Below are 14647 nucleotides of genomic sequence, written 5' to 3'. Positions count from 1 at the left end.
GAGGAAAGAGAGGACGATGGATTTTGTTTACAAATAATCCGAATTTTTGGTGAGTAAAATGTTGCGATTTTCCTAAATGATATTGCACATTTATGAGTTATTTTTGATGTTTTTTATGCGTGTCGCGGCTGTGGCTGCAGTAGAAAGGAAGTTGTTCATCCCTGGTTTGTCTATAAAATAAAGGCATTTATTGTGGCTACAGGAGTATATATATATACATACAGTATATAGTTTGGACACACCTCCTCATTCAATGTGGCTATTTTGAAGAAACTAGAATATAAAACATGTTTTCAGTTATTTCACTTTTTTTTCTTAAGTACATAACTCCACATGTGCTCATTCATAGTTTTGATGCCTTCAGTGAGAATCTACCAATGTAAATGGTCATGAAAATAAAGAAAACACATTGAATGAGGAGGTGTGTCCAATGAGGTGTGTTTGGCCTGTACTGTAAATATATACACACCCCGATATACATACTGTCAAATAAACGAAACACACGCCGTGGTGCAACATGAGAGGCTTTGCCTCTAGCGCTGACGTCCGAGGTTCGATTCCCGAGACGGGATGCAGTGAGTGTGTACGCCTGATGAGCCCAGAATTAGGGCGAAACATGTGCCGCGTATTGTTTGCATTATTTGACAATAAAACTATTTCAGTATATTCAATATATATAAATCAGCGCTTCCCAATTCATTTTACCCTCGCACCCCCTTGGTTTGAGAAGAAGTATGAAAAAATATGAGGTTAACGCAGAAAAAAAGATCACCAATTGAAACTTTATGAATAATGGATTCTTTATTCGCCATCAATAATTATTTTGGTAAAGCCATACTCAGTGTGATCCTCCTTCCATGTTCTAATTTTTTCGCGACTAGCCAGGATTACATAAACAGTAAAAAAGTAAGAGTGAAGTGAGGGTGACATATCCAGTCAGGCAGGCGACAGCTCAATAGCTCGAATTTGGATATAAGTAGGTTCTATTTAGTCGACAGAAATATCTTTGGTAGGAATGTAAGTTGAATTTACTCTTTAAATTTCTATGGTGAAGAAAAATGTATGCAATGCTGACTAAATTTACCTTTCATTCCTACCAAACATATTTCTGTTGACTAAATAAAAATTATATTTAAAATTTAAACAGAACTTGAATAAATACGATCATAAATACTTCATAATACCCACACAGCACTACAGTAAGTGCACGTAAGAGCAGGAGTCATCGGTTTTTTTTCATTTTTCTTCCTCGATGGATTCTGGCACCCCCAGCAACAGCTGCTTGCAACCCAAAGGATATATATATATATATATATATATATATATATATATATATATATATATATATATATATATATATATATATATATATATATATATATATATATATATATAGTTATATATATATATAGTTATATGTATAGATATGACAACAACACTCATATCAATGACAAAACAATTACATTAACAATTATGTTACATTATTTTTAAAATGTTTCCTTTTCTTTTTCATAACTTCTTTAACACACTACTTCTCCGCTGCAAAGCGCGGGTATTCTGCTAGTAATAGATAGATAGATAGATATGAAAGGCACTATACATAGATAGACAGATAAAGGTACTATATAATAGACAGATGCACAGATATATATGAAAGGCACTATATAATAGATAAAGGTACTATATAATAGATAGCTTTTCATATCTATCGATCTATTATATAGTGCCTTTCATATGTATTTGTCTGTTTACTAGAAAAATGTGAAAGGCAGTATATAATAAATAGATAGATAGATGTAAAAGGCACTATGTGATTCATAGATAGACAGACAGACAAATAGACAGTACCTTTCCTATCTATCTATCTATCTATCTATCTATCTATCTATCTATCTATCTATCTATCTATTATATAGTGCCTTTCATATCTATCTATTGTTAGTGCCTTTCATATGTATCTATCTGTCTACTAGAAAGATATGAAAGGCACTATATAATAGATAGATAGACAAAAAAGGCTCTTTGTGTCTGTGTATTTATATGCCCTTCCAGTTGCTCTGCCTTTGTCATTCCGACAGACATCACATCACAAATATTTATAGTAATAAAATACATTGCATTTGTCATTCCAACAGATGGTGCATCACAAACATGAAAACTGCTTTTATACCAAATGATCCATAACAGAGACGTCTGCATTGCATTTGTCATTCCAACAGATGGTGCATCATAAACTTTGACACTGCTTTTATAAATCCTGTACCAGATGGCATATAACAGAGACTTTTGTGTTGCATGGTGCACTGCAGGTGTTAATGCGCAGGTCTGCGTCGATTACTTAGATGTCCACCCGTCTTAGACAGCTAGTATCAAACTCAAAATGTGAACTCGGAATCAACAGGAGTAAAGCAGACAGCAGCTCCTCCAGTTCAGCTATTGTCAAATCCTTGTGCTGTACCGTTGCTGTGGTATTCATTTACAAATGACGTTTCACTTCTGCTGAGTTGGCTTCTATTTTAATTAAGAAGGGCACGTCTTAGCTATCCAGGAATTTATTACAAATGAATTATTAACAGAGTAACATCTGCTGTCAGCGCGGCCCGTCGTAATTAAACCGAGCGCCGCGCCTTCGCCTGAGTGGGGCAGGAGGGGCGATGAGTGTCGGGCTTCTCCGCCGTGTTTTCTGACCCCTTTGGAGGTCCGTTGCTCAAGGACAGACGTGCGCTCTTATTCGTGTGGCTGCAGGTTCCAACGGGGTTTTTCTCTTGATTTGTGGTCACTGTGTTAGCTTTGCTTCTTTCCTTCTCATCATCCCGTTCTAAATGGGACACGAAGCTGGCGGCTGACACTTAATCTCTGAGTGGTGTTTGGTGAGCTGCATTTATCTGCAAACTCCGCACCCCTCAGGAAGAACCGGGAAGGGAAAGTCCTGAAGTACTTGAGGGGCGAGGGGAATGATATGTTAACAAAGAAATGAAAATGGAAAAAGCTAAATCACGGCATTGGACTCTCTATGGAATATTTCATCCTTATTCCCAAGGAAAATGGGGCAGATAATCGGCTTTAGTATTTACAAATTTAGAAAGAAACGATCACCTCCCAGATAGTTAACGATGATGTTAAAATTCTGACCACTTCTACCTGCCATCATTTATTACATTTCAAGCTCAACATCATTATCCTGTACCTAGTGGTGGTCTTCTAAACCCCCAGGTGGGTATCACGAGTGGCATATGGTGTTTTTAAAAAGTCCCCCCCCCTTGGAAGTTCCCACATTTTCTTGTTCTACAACATTGAATCCCCACGGATTTCATTTGAGGTTTTTTGACGTTGAGCAACAGAAAATGTCAACATGAGAGCCGATCACTGCAAAGGGGCCCACGGGACTTACAGATGTCAAACACTCGCCATCATTGTTCTCCTAAATATTCACCCGCTTTAATCACTGATGCAGCGCACCATTAGTTCAGTGGAGGTCACCTCTCTTGTATCTGAAGGTCCAACTTGCGGTGAGTCACTATGGTGGCCTAAAACAACTCAATGAAGGCAAAAGCAACTCCAGGAAAAGCAAAAGTCCGGGGGGGACAGAGACAAGAAAACGTCCAAGTCACTGAATATCCGATTTGATCAGAAATGGGGAAAGCATGGCAGAGCTAGAAATGTGGTACAAAAATCTGAAGAAGACGATTGAGGGAGCCCACCAGGTGTCCTGGAAGAACTTCTGAAGGAGTCACAAGCTACAGTGCAAGCAGAAAACAACTGTGCCTGGGGGGCTTCCCCAGTCGCAGTTTTATGGGTAAATGACAAAGAGGGAAAAAAAACAACTCGTGGGACGTCTCGGCAAACATGTCGGCCAGGAGAAGGTCCTCTGGTGTGATAAGACCACCATGGTCCATCAAACTAAACGCGTTATCACAAACACACCAGCCTCCCCGTCAAGCCGTGGGAATGCTCCTCTGCAGCAGGCCTTGGAATGGTGTGGGAAGGTAAAAAAGAATGCGACAAAACCTGACGGAGTTGGCAAGACCACTCTGCAATGGCAGAAGATTTCTAATCCATGGAGATGACAACCTGAAGGGGAAAGGCAAAGCCACAAAACAGCAATGTGGACATCTGAGACAGAGACCTGATGCAAAAAATAATTGAGAATTTGCAATGACATTAAGAAGGCAAGCAGACTGTCAGGTTATATAGCGCCTTGACGTGTGGAGTACAAGTCACAGGAAGTTCTGATCAGGCTTTATAACACACTGGTGAGGCCTCATCAGTTCAGTTTATGACTCCATAAAGACACAGCAACCCTGGAGAAAGTCCTGAGAAGAGCGACGAGACTGATTGAGGGGCTACAGGGGGTGAGTTATGAAGAAAGATAAAAAGAGCTGAGCCTTAACAGTTTAAGCAAAAGAACATTAGCTTCCTAAGCGTTACATTTTATTTTTGAAAAAACACATAAAAAGCATTGCATTTTTTGGAATGAAAAATGACATATGTATTAAATCTGATCTTTCTTCTGTAAAACGTGCAAAACACTAAAAGTACAAAGACAACTCGGGCCTCTGATGTAAGTAAAGTTCAGGCAAGATGGAATCAGAAGAGGGGCCTGAGTTGCTTTGAAGGTTGCCTGCATATTGTAATCTGTCCAGTTAGCCAATAAAAAGGGTCATTCTGCTTGGCTTCTCACTACATCCGTAATGGCTAACACGGTACAACACCCTAGTACTAAAGTCAGAATTGTAAACAGTATAATAATAATACAAATAATAATCCTGATAATAAAATCTAGGGGGATCCACCCCCTGCTCGCTTTGCTCGCCCACCACTGGGTTTGGTTTACCGGATATACAATTTTAATCAATCTTTTCATGGGAATTGTTACATATGCATTATTTTCACTTTCACTTTAAAACTTTTGTAAAAACAATACTTTATCTAATTTCCAGCCCCGGGCATGTTTAAATCTCTTTCTCGCAGGACGTATAACACTATTCTTGGGCGGCTGAACACACACTATGGAGAAGCAGTTGGATCATCTTCTGGCTTGTTGCTGATGCTGCTTGTTGCGCTGCACGTCGATCATTTCAAAGCCTGTACAGCAGCTCTCCTTTGCATCTCTGCCGCTTGCGTTGGGAAGGTGTCGGCGGGGGCTGAATGCACGCTAAGGAGAAGTGGTCGGATTGTCTGCTGGCTTGCTGCGTGTTCCACTTGTCGTCGTTTTAAGAGCTGGGAGCACATGAAGCGTGTCTGCCACAAGCATTCCAACAACTGAGAGGTTAGATGTCCGTGAACTTGTTTCAAATATTGTCTCCCTGCCTTGTCTCACGTTATGTTAAAGTGTCCCTCATGGGATGTCAAATTGTCTTCCGAGAAGATCACAGCTCGTCTCCCTAGTCTCCCTCCCAAGATTTTTTCTTTAAAATAGAAAGATAATGTTCATACCATATACACTGTCAAAGAGAAGAGATACTCAGAGCCTTGAGTCCCCCAACAGAGGCGAGACGTGACTTTTTCAGAGAGATACTTTCACGTCCCGCGAGACGAGACTTTGTGCCAAGAGATTTAACCACAACGGAAATAAAAGACAAAGACTAGATGACAAAGTAGAACATCGTAAAGAATTCAAAAATGTTGGCGCGGGACAAATGCAGAGCAGGTTAGAGATAATGGAAGTATGAAAATATAAAAGTCTCAAAAAACTGATAGTAAAGATCGCATTAGTGCAAACAAACGGAAATGATTACTCGATGAAATAACGGAACAGCAAAAAGAGATTGAATACAGTAATGCTTCGCTATATCGCGCTTTGACTTTCGCGGTTTCGCTCTATCGCGGATTTTATATGAAAGCATAACTAAATATATAACGCAGATTTTTTGCTGCTTCGCGGGTTCTGCGGACAATGTGTCTTTTTACTTCCTGTACATGGTTCCTCAGTTGGTTTGCCCAGTTGATTTCATACAAGGGACGCTATTGGCGGATGACTGAGAAGCTAACCAATCAGAGCACGCAGTTAAGTTCTCCTGACTAAGAAGCTAACCAATCGGAGCACGCAGTTAAGTTCCTGCTTGCTGAATGCAGTGTTAACCAGGAAGTCTCGTCTCGCTCATTCAGCATCAACGTGTTTCGCTGTGTAAAGAGTTGTGCTCTTTTTTGTGTTTATCTTTGTGCATAGTCAAGCCCTTCATTATGGCTCCAAAACGATCTGCTACTGCTTCAGGGGCCGTGCCCAGCGCAAACGGAAGATGTTACGATTGCGAAAAGGTAAACGTTTTGGATTTGTTGAAGGCTACGATTCTTTTTATTCAAAAAGTAGGAAAGGAATATAAGATCTACGGCCGCAGTGTCCTTTTAATCAGGGTGCAAAACAAGTTGTAAGTGGATGTAATAAGGTAGTAGTCTGGATGGAATCTGCTTTAGGGATTTGGATTGAAGACTGCCAGAAGAAGAACAACGGCAGTGCTACACAATCGCCTGAAGAGGCTCCTTTAAGGGCTGTAACGCTCTCCTTTGTTGTGCAGTAAAATTAAACTCAGTTATCGGACAAATCATCGTGTCATTGTTGGTGAGTAACCATAATTAATTTTCTACTTACAGTACTTAGTAGATGTACGTACATTTAGTGTCACTGTACACACATTTACTGTATACTATTTTTGTTGCATTGTACGTATTTATTGCTGGTGGCATGTCTATCGTAATGGCTGTAACATGTGATATCGGAGACACTCAATATCTTTAAAATAATATTTAGGTTTTACTGTATATAAACAGTGTGTTTACATACATAATTTCAATGAAATCTAAGAGAATACAAAGGGATTATGCTGTATAACTCTGCGGGGAATATTTATAAACAGTGTGGGAGAGTTTATAAGGGCTTAAAATATATAAAAATAACCATAGAAACATATGTTTTATACTTTGCGGATTTTCACCTATCGCGGGGGGGTCTGGAACGCAACCCCCGCGATCGAGGAGGGATTACTGTATATTGTTTGGATTTAAACTTTAAGTCGGAAACGTGTAGATCGTTTAAATTCATGTTGCCATCAGGGAAAAGTAGTGTTTCTACCCAAAGAAGAGGCGTATCCACGAGAATTAAAAGATATGTTGTTGGGTGAAAGTGAAATCCCGCAAGAGAAAATTTCAAGCCCCGCGAGACAAGAGCTTATGCAAAGAGAATTGGAAAAAGTCTCGCCCACATAACTACGCGCACAGTTCAATCATTTCTCATTTGTGTGAATGCTATTGTCAGACACAGTTCATGTAGAGAGAAAGAAATAATATTTTTTCATGAGCAGTTATACGCTGCGTTGTCACGATGTAAGTCCAAACATGGAATCAAAATTCAATGCGATATTGACGATAAGGTAAAAGCATAAAGAGATCGAATACATGGACATTAGGTGATATGACAGAAGTATATCGATATTGTACTTGTAAATTGTCGAATTCGTGTTGCCATCAGGGAGAAGTAGTGTTTCTTCACAATGAAGAGGCGTATCTGTGAGAATTAAAAGATTTGTTGTTTGGTGAAAGTGAAATCCACATACGCGAGTGGCAGAGACGAGAAGTGGCTGGCGTGTAGCGCAGGACAGGGAGGTTGGCGAGCGAAGCCCCCTAGTTTATCAGAAGGAATTCAATCCTCTCGTGATTGGACTAGGCTAACTCGTAGGCAAGTTCTTGTCCATCCCAGTTGTTGCTCCTTGAATTCCAGGTCTGCTTTTTTGCTTGAGGCCCATTTTGTAACCTTCTGGCCTGGAAGAGCTTGCAGAGGAGCCCCTGGAGAGACGTGCATTCAAGTCTGATGAACATTCCAGGCAGACCCTGGGATAAGCAGGAGCTCAGTCACCGAGTTTGAAATGTAAGCGGGGGGTTTGGTGCAGCTGAATGTCTGCTAAGTCCACTGTGCCACCAAAGCCCAGCTAGCAGAATGGGCAGTGCCCACTTTATCCTACATGACCTTGACTAGGTGTGATTTTGGACGATTGAGGTGAATAGGACAGATGAGGTTGTTGGGCTGAGTGGCCCGTTCTTGTCATGACATTTCTAAAATGTGAAACGTCCAATTGGGTACTTTTTATTGTATCCTCCCATGTGCCAGACATACAATATCCTTGATTGGGTGGCCAGTCAGTCGAGCTCCTTGCCCTGTCTCTGAGTGGCCTGATTGGCTGTAAGTGCCACGCGGCTGCCCAACCTCCTGAAGCCTGGAGAGTGGAGAAAGCGGCAGGAACATCCTGGCTCTTCACTCTGTCCTCTCCGTTGATGAAGGTGAACTTGTTATTCTCTAAAGAGCAGAGTTTCTTAAACTTCAGAATTAACGCATAAATATATTAAAAAGTTTTGTTAGTAATGCTGATGGTAAATTGTGTCATGTTTTAAATCGCATTATCTCAATCATTTATACTGTACCTTGCATTTTGTTCTTTTGTTTAGGCCACCGCACGTTATACGTGGGAGTCCGAATGCCCCTCGGAAGACAAAGCCACCGACACCACCGGCCTCACGGTGCGAAACATCGGAAGCGGGATAGGATGAAAGATACCATCCACGAGGAGGGACCATCACATGGTGAGGAGGGGGGGAGAAACATGACGTGTCACTTCAAGAAGGGGGACTTTGAGCTTGAGCTTGACGTGTGTCTTCAAATTCCTCTGCCCAAACACAGACACCCCTTCCCAGCGTGTCCAGTTCATCCTCGGAACTGAGGATGATGAGGAGCACGTGCCCCACGAGCTGTTCACAGAGCTCGACGAGATTTGCGTGAAGGACGGCGAGGATGCAGTGTGGAAAGAGACGGCCAGGTAGGACACTTTTGTCATTCAGGAATCGCATCGGTGACAGATTATGATTGGCTGCTGTGACAGTCATATTTTTTTTATTTCTCAACCAGTGGCATTTGCAGTAAATAATTTAGTGTCAAAAAGCAGTCATCTTTGAGCAGAAAGACATTTCTCACCAGATCTCTGTGAGTCATGATACAGGTCACAGCACTTGCCATGGAAAATCTCTTTATGTCTTTGTCTTTGCCAGGTGGTTGAAATTTGAGGAAGATGTGGAGGATGGAGGAGAGCGATGGAGCAAACCTTATGTCGCCACACTGTCTTTACACAGTCTGTTTGAGCTTCGGAGTTGCATCATCAATGGCAGCGTGCTGCTCGACATGCGGGCAAACACCATTGAGGAGATCGCAGGTGAAGGAAGCCGGGGGGAATGAAAGATGGAAGCAGAATACTGTTCTGAGCCTTATTCAGGCTTAACACTGTACACTGTGATCATAACCCCAGGGACACTCAGGCTTCACCGTTTTTACATAGAGGGAGGCTTAAGGTGAACAGTGACACAGACGTGACAACAAAAAACAAATTGGAAAGAAGGAAATGACAAAGTAGTGACACATAAGACAGCGGCCACACTTACAAAAGTGACATTTTCTAGTGACTCATCAAATAACCCTAATTTACTTAGAATTTAAAACTTGAGTCACACTTAGGGTTAACACCCGGGAGGTTAAAAACATTACTGAAAGTTAAAAGTGGTGAAGTAGTGGTGGCAGTGGCATGCAGAGTGTCATGATATACAGTAAGAAAGGCGCTATATATTAAAGGGACTCTATAATAGATAGATGTGAATATGATTGGGATATTCTGTATGAGTGATGGAAGAAGAGAACACGAAAATGACAAGCAGATCAGAGTGGGCTGCTCTTTTCTGGGTGCTATACTACTCTATAGTGAAGAGAGATAGATATTGTACATAGATATAAAAGGCGCTATATAATAGATAGATTAAAGGCATTTGTAATTAGATAGATTGTTATATGCATGTAAGGCACTATATGATTAGATAGATATATGAAAGGCTCTATATGATAAGATAGATAGATGTGAAAGGTGCTATATAATAGATAGATAGGTAGACAGATAGATCGATAGATGAAAGGCACCATATAATAGATAGATAGATAGATGTGAAAGGTGCAATATAATAGATAGATGAAAGGCACTATATAATTAGATAGATTGATATATGCATGTAAAGTACTACAATAATCCCTCCTTGATTGCGGGGGTTGCGTTCCAGACCCCCCCCACGATAGGTGAAAATCCGCGAAGTAGAAACCATATGTTTGTATGGTTATTTTTATATATTTTAAGCCCTTATAAACTCTCCCACACTGTTAACATTATCAGAGCCCTCTAGACATGAAATAACACCCTTTAGTCAAAAGCTTAAACTGTGTTCCATGACAAGACAGAGGTGGCAGTTCTTTCTCACAATTAAAAGAATGCAAACATATCTTCTCTTCAAGGTGCGCGGCAGGAGCGGAGAATGTCAGAGAGAGAGAGAGAGCGCGACAGAAAAGCAAACAATCAAGAAATCAATACGTGCTGTTGGGCTTTTAAGTATGCGCACCGCGATAAAGCAGCCGCAAAGAAGGGAGCAATGTGAAGTTAGTCTTTCAGCATTTTTTAGAGTAGCCTCCGTATCTTCTAGGCAAACAGCCTCTGTGCAAACAGCCCCTCTGCTCACATCCCCTCCGTCAGGCGCAGAGCATGTCAGAGAGAGTGAGAGAGACCGAGAAAAGCAAACAATCAAGCACCGCTCAGAAAGCACATCGTATATCATTGAGGAGTTTTATTTAATACATAATACGTGCTCTGATTGGGTAGCTTCTCAGCCATGCACCAATAGCGTCCATTGTATGAAATCAACTGGGCAAACAAACTGAAGAAGCATGTACCATAAATTTAAAAGACCCATTGTCCGCAGAAATCCGCGAACCAGCGAAAAATCCGTGATATATATTTAGATATGTTTACATTTAAAATCCGCGATGGAGTGAAGCCGTGAAAGTCGAAGCGCGATATAGCAAGGGATCACTGTATATGATTAGATATATGAAAGGCTGTATATAATAGATGTGTAAGGCGTTATATATTAGATAGATAGATCGATAGATGAAATGCACTATATAATAAGATAAAGATGTTAAGGTTTGCATTGGGTGTGACAAGGATGTATAAGATTAGAAATGAGGACATTAGAGGGTCAGCTCAGTTCTGACGTTTGGGAGACAAAGTCAGAGAGGTGAGATTGTGCTGGTTTGGACATGTGCAGAGGAGATGCTGAGTATATTGGGAGAAGGATGCTAAAGATAGAGCTGCCAGGGGAGAGGAAAAGAGGAAGGTCTAAGAGAAGGTTTATGGATGTGGTGAGAGAGGACATGCAGGTGACGGGTGTAACAGAGCAAGATGACGAGGACAGAAAGATTTGGAAGGAGATGATCTGCTGTGGCGACCCCTAACGGGAGCAGCCCAAAGAAGAAGATGAAGATAGATGGATGAAAGGCAGTATAAAATAAGACAGATAGATAGATGAAAGGCACCATGTAACAGATAGTTAGATTAAAGGCACTATATAACTAGATAGACAGATTGATAGAACTTTATTTGTCCCCAGGGGGAAATTTGTCACACAAGTAAACAGTAAATACATACATTATACATAATACATACACACATTATACATAATAAAGAATCCAAAACTCCTGTAAAGGCAGCTAGGGTTTTCAGGGAATATGGAGGGAGAAAGCAGAGCTGTCAAGAGCAGGCCCCCTCATTCTGTTTTTTTTTGGGCTTTCAGACATGATCCTGGACCATCAAGAAGCCTCCGTGGAACTAAATGAGAGCATTCGGGTGAAAGTGCGCGAGGCCCTCATGAAGAGACACCATCACCAAATTGAAAAGAAAAGAAACACTTTGATTCCTATTGTCCGTTCTTTTGCGGAAGCTGGCAGGAAACATTCTGACCCTCATTTGATGGACAAGAGTGGTGAGTGCTACCTCTGGAGTGACCTCAGTTACTTCCTGTGCATTTACAGTGTCATGCACTGCGTGGGATGAAGACCCTCAATTTCATTCATAGAAAAGCACAGAGAATATCATAATTAGGAAACAGCAACAACAATTATTTATGTGCCACATCTTCAAACATGCACATTCCATCCATCCATCCATTATCCAACCCGCTATATCCTAACTATAGGGTCACGGGGGTCTGCTTGAGCCAATCCCAGCAAACACAGGGCATAAGGCTGGAAACAAACCCCGGGCAGGGCACCAGTCCACCACAGGGCACACACACACACTAGGGGCAATTTAGGATCGCCAATGTACCTAACCTGCATGTCTTTGGACTGTGTGAGGAAAACCCGGAGCACCTGGAGGAAACCCACACAGACACAGGGAGAACATGCAAACTCCACACAGGGAGGACCCATGAACATTTCTTATAGTCAAAATGGCTAAAGACAATCACAAAAGAAAATAAAGAACTTTATTTGGTTATTGAAAGATGCTAAAAAATAAGATGACTGTGACATTTACCAGGGTGTCCTGTTTTGTGTCCTGTCTCCCAGAAGAAGCACAATATAATACTATAGAAAAGCAGAGAGACATACATGACGGTACTACTGTATATGATTTATAGAATGATAGATAGATGTGAAAAGTGCTGTGTAATAAACAGACATGACAGGTGATATATAATAGATATATAGATAAAAAGACACTATATGAAAGACAGACAGACATGACAAGTGCTATATAATATGCAGATGTGAAAGGCAATATATAATATAAACTTAAAACTCATCTGTTTAAGACTGCTTTTTCTCTTTGATTATAATTGCTCTGTCTGATTTTAATTTTTGTATTTTTAGTTTTGCTTATAATGTGTGTTTTATGTATTGTTCTATGTCCTTGAGTGTTTAGAAAGGCACCTATGAATAAATAAAATGTATTATTATTATTATTGAAATATAAATTAATAGACATGAAAGGCACTATATAAAACACAGACAGACGTGAAAGATGCTATATAATAGATAGGTATGAAGGTGCTATATGGTAGGTAGACAGATAGGCAGACGTGACAGGTGCTATATAATTGATAGATATTGTTCTTATAAAAAGTATTCCATTTTGGGGGCTTGAGTACATTTGAAAGCAGATACTTTTATGATATAAAAAATTATAAATTATAATTTTAAAATTACAAATTATAAAGTATGATACTTTAGTGAAAGTAAACAATTTAGACAGCTGTGGATGAGTGAATAATCTCAAGTAGAGTCCAAAAGTTATTGGGGTGCCAACGGAAGTTGCCCATTTTAATTTTCCATTGTATAAATCAAAATTCACCGCATTGGAAGCCAAATAAACTGCCCTCTTGGCTGTGAGGAATGGGCTTTGATTCCACAGAGCAGGTGTGTCACTTCGAGTTCCGGTCTTCCACTAAGTCTGGGTCCAAAATGAGACGCTGACCTCAGTAGGTGTCTGACCTTTATTGGCCTGCTGCTGGAAGGGGCGGGGTTATTTTCCCTCAAGGGGCGTGTTCTCACTGCTGTAGAGGAGGAGATAAAAGACAGCGCTCCCTCCCCCCCCTCACCCCAGCAGCCCAAGATGAGCCTTTAGGGTGTCGCTGTGACGCCCATGTGTGACACGATGTATTTTCTACTTTCACTCAAGTGCTGTTTCCGAGTATTTTTTATGACACGGCTTATACTTTGTTCATTCTGTAGTTGTTGCATTTTTTGCAGCCTCATTCTTGTACTGTGGTACCTGCCTATTAATGGTGCGCAATAACTGCCCGTTTCGCAAAGCCCCCCTGTATCACTTGTTTCATATACACTCACCTAAAGGATTATTAGGAAGACCTGTTCAATTTCTCATTAATGCAATTATCTAATCAACCAATCACATGGCAGTTGCTTCAATGCATTTAGGGGTGTGGTCCTGGTCAAGACAATCTCCTGAACTCCAAACTGAATGTCAGAATGGCAAAGAAAGGTGATTTAAGCAATTTTGAGTGCGGCATGGTTGTTGGTGCCAGACGGGCCGGTCTGAGTATTTCCACCATCTGCTTAGTTACTGGGATTTTCACGCACAACTATTTCTTGGGTTTACAAAGAATGGTGTGAAAAGGGAAAAACATCCAGTATGCGGCAGTCCTGTGGGCGAAAATGCCTTGTTGATGCTAGAGGTCAGAGGAGAATGGGCCGACTGATTCAAGCTGATAAAAGAGCAACTTTGACTGAAATAACCACTCGTTACAACCAAGGTATGCAGCAAAGCATTTGTGAAGCCACAACACGCACAACCTTGAGGCAGATGGGCTACAACAGCAGAAGAACCCACCGGGTACCACTCATCTCCACTACAAATAGGAAAAAGAGGCTACAATTTGCACGAGCTCACCAAAATTGGACAGTTGAAGACTGGAAAAATGTTGCCTGGTCTGATGAGTCTCGATTTCTGTTGAGACATTCAAATGGTCGAGTCAGAATTTGGCGTAAACAGAATGAGAACATGGATCCATCATGCCTTGTTACCACTGTGCAGGCTGGTGGTGGTGGTGTAATGGTGTGGGGGATGTTTTCTTGGCACACTTTAGGCCCCTTAGTGCCAATTGGGCATCGTTTAAATGCCACGGGCTACCTGAGCATTATTTCTGCCCATGTCCATCCCTTCATGACCACCATGTACCCATCCTCTGATGGCTACTTCCAGCAGGATAATGCACCATGTCACAAAGCTCGAATCATTTCAAATTGGTTTCTTGAACATGCCAATGAGTTCACTGT

The 14647-nt window shown here is 41.0% G+C and overlaps 1 protein-coding gene across 1 annotated transcript in view; it reads left to right on the top strand.

Moving 5' to 3' along the window:
- The window catches only part of LOC120524856 (electroneutral sodium bicarbonate exchanger 1-like), a 237765-nt gene that overhangs the window by 98169 nt on the left and 124949 nt on the right, over positions 1 to 14647 (top strand). The window contains exons 3-6 of the mRNA XM_039746652.1: positions 8437 to 8571; positions 8669 to 8804; positions 9034 to 9194; positions 11647 to 11835. Of these exons, the coding sequence (XP_039602586.1) occupies positions 8437 to 8571; positions 8669 to 8804; positions 9034 to 9194; positions 11647 to 11835 (621 nt within the window). The remainder of the gene's footprint in view (positions 1 to 8436; positions 8572 to 8668; positions 8805 to 9033; positions 9195 to 11646; positions 11836 to 14647) is intronic.

Source organism: Polypterus senegalus, chromosome 3 (assembly GCF_016835505.1).
Source record: "Polypterus senegalus isolate Bchr_013 chromosome 3, ASM1683550v1, whole genome shotgun sequence".
Lineage (NCBI taxonomy): Eukaryota > Metazoa > Chordata > Cladistia > Polypteriformes > Polypteridae > Polypterus > Polypterus senegalus.
Note: the sequence above shows the minus strand (reverse complement) of the source record. Positions and strands in the feature narration are given on the sequence as shown.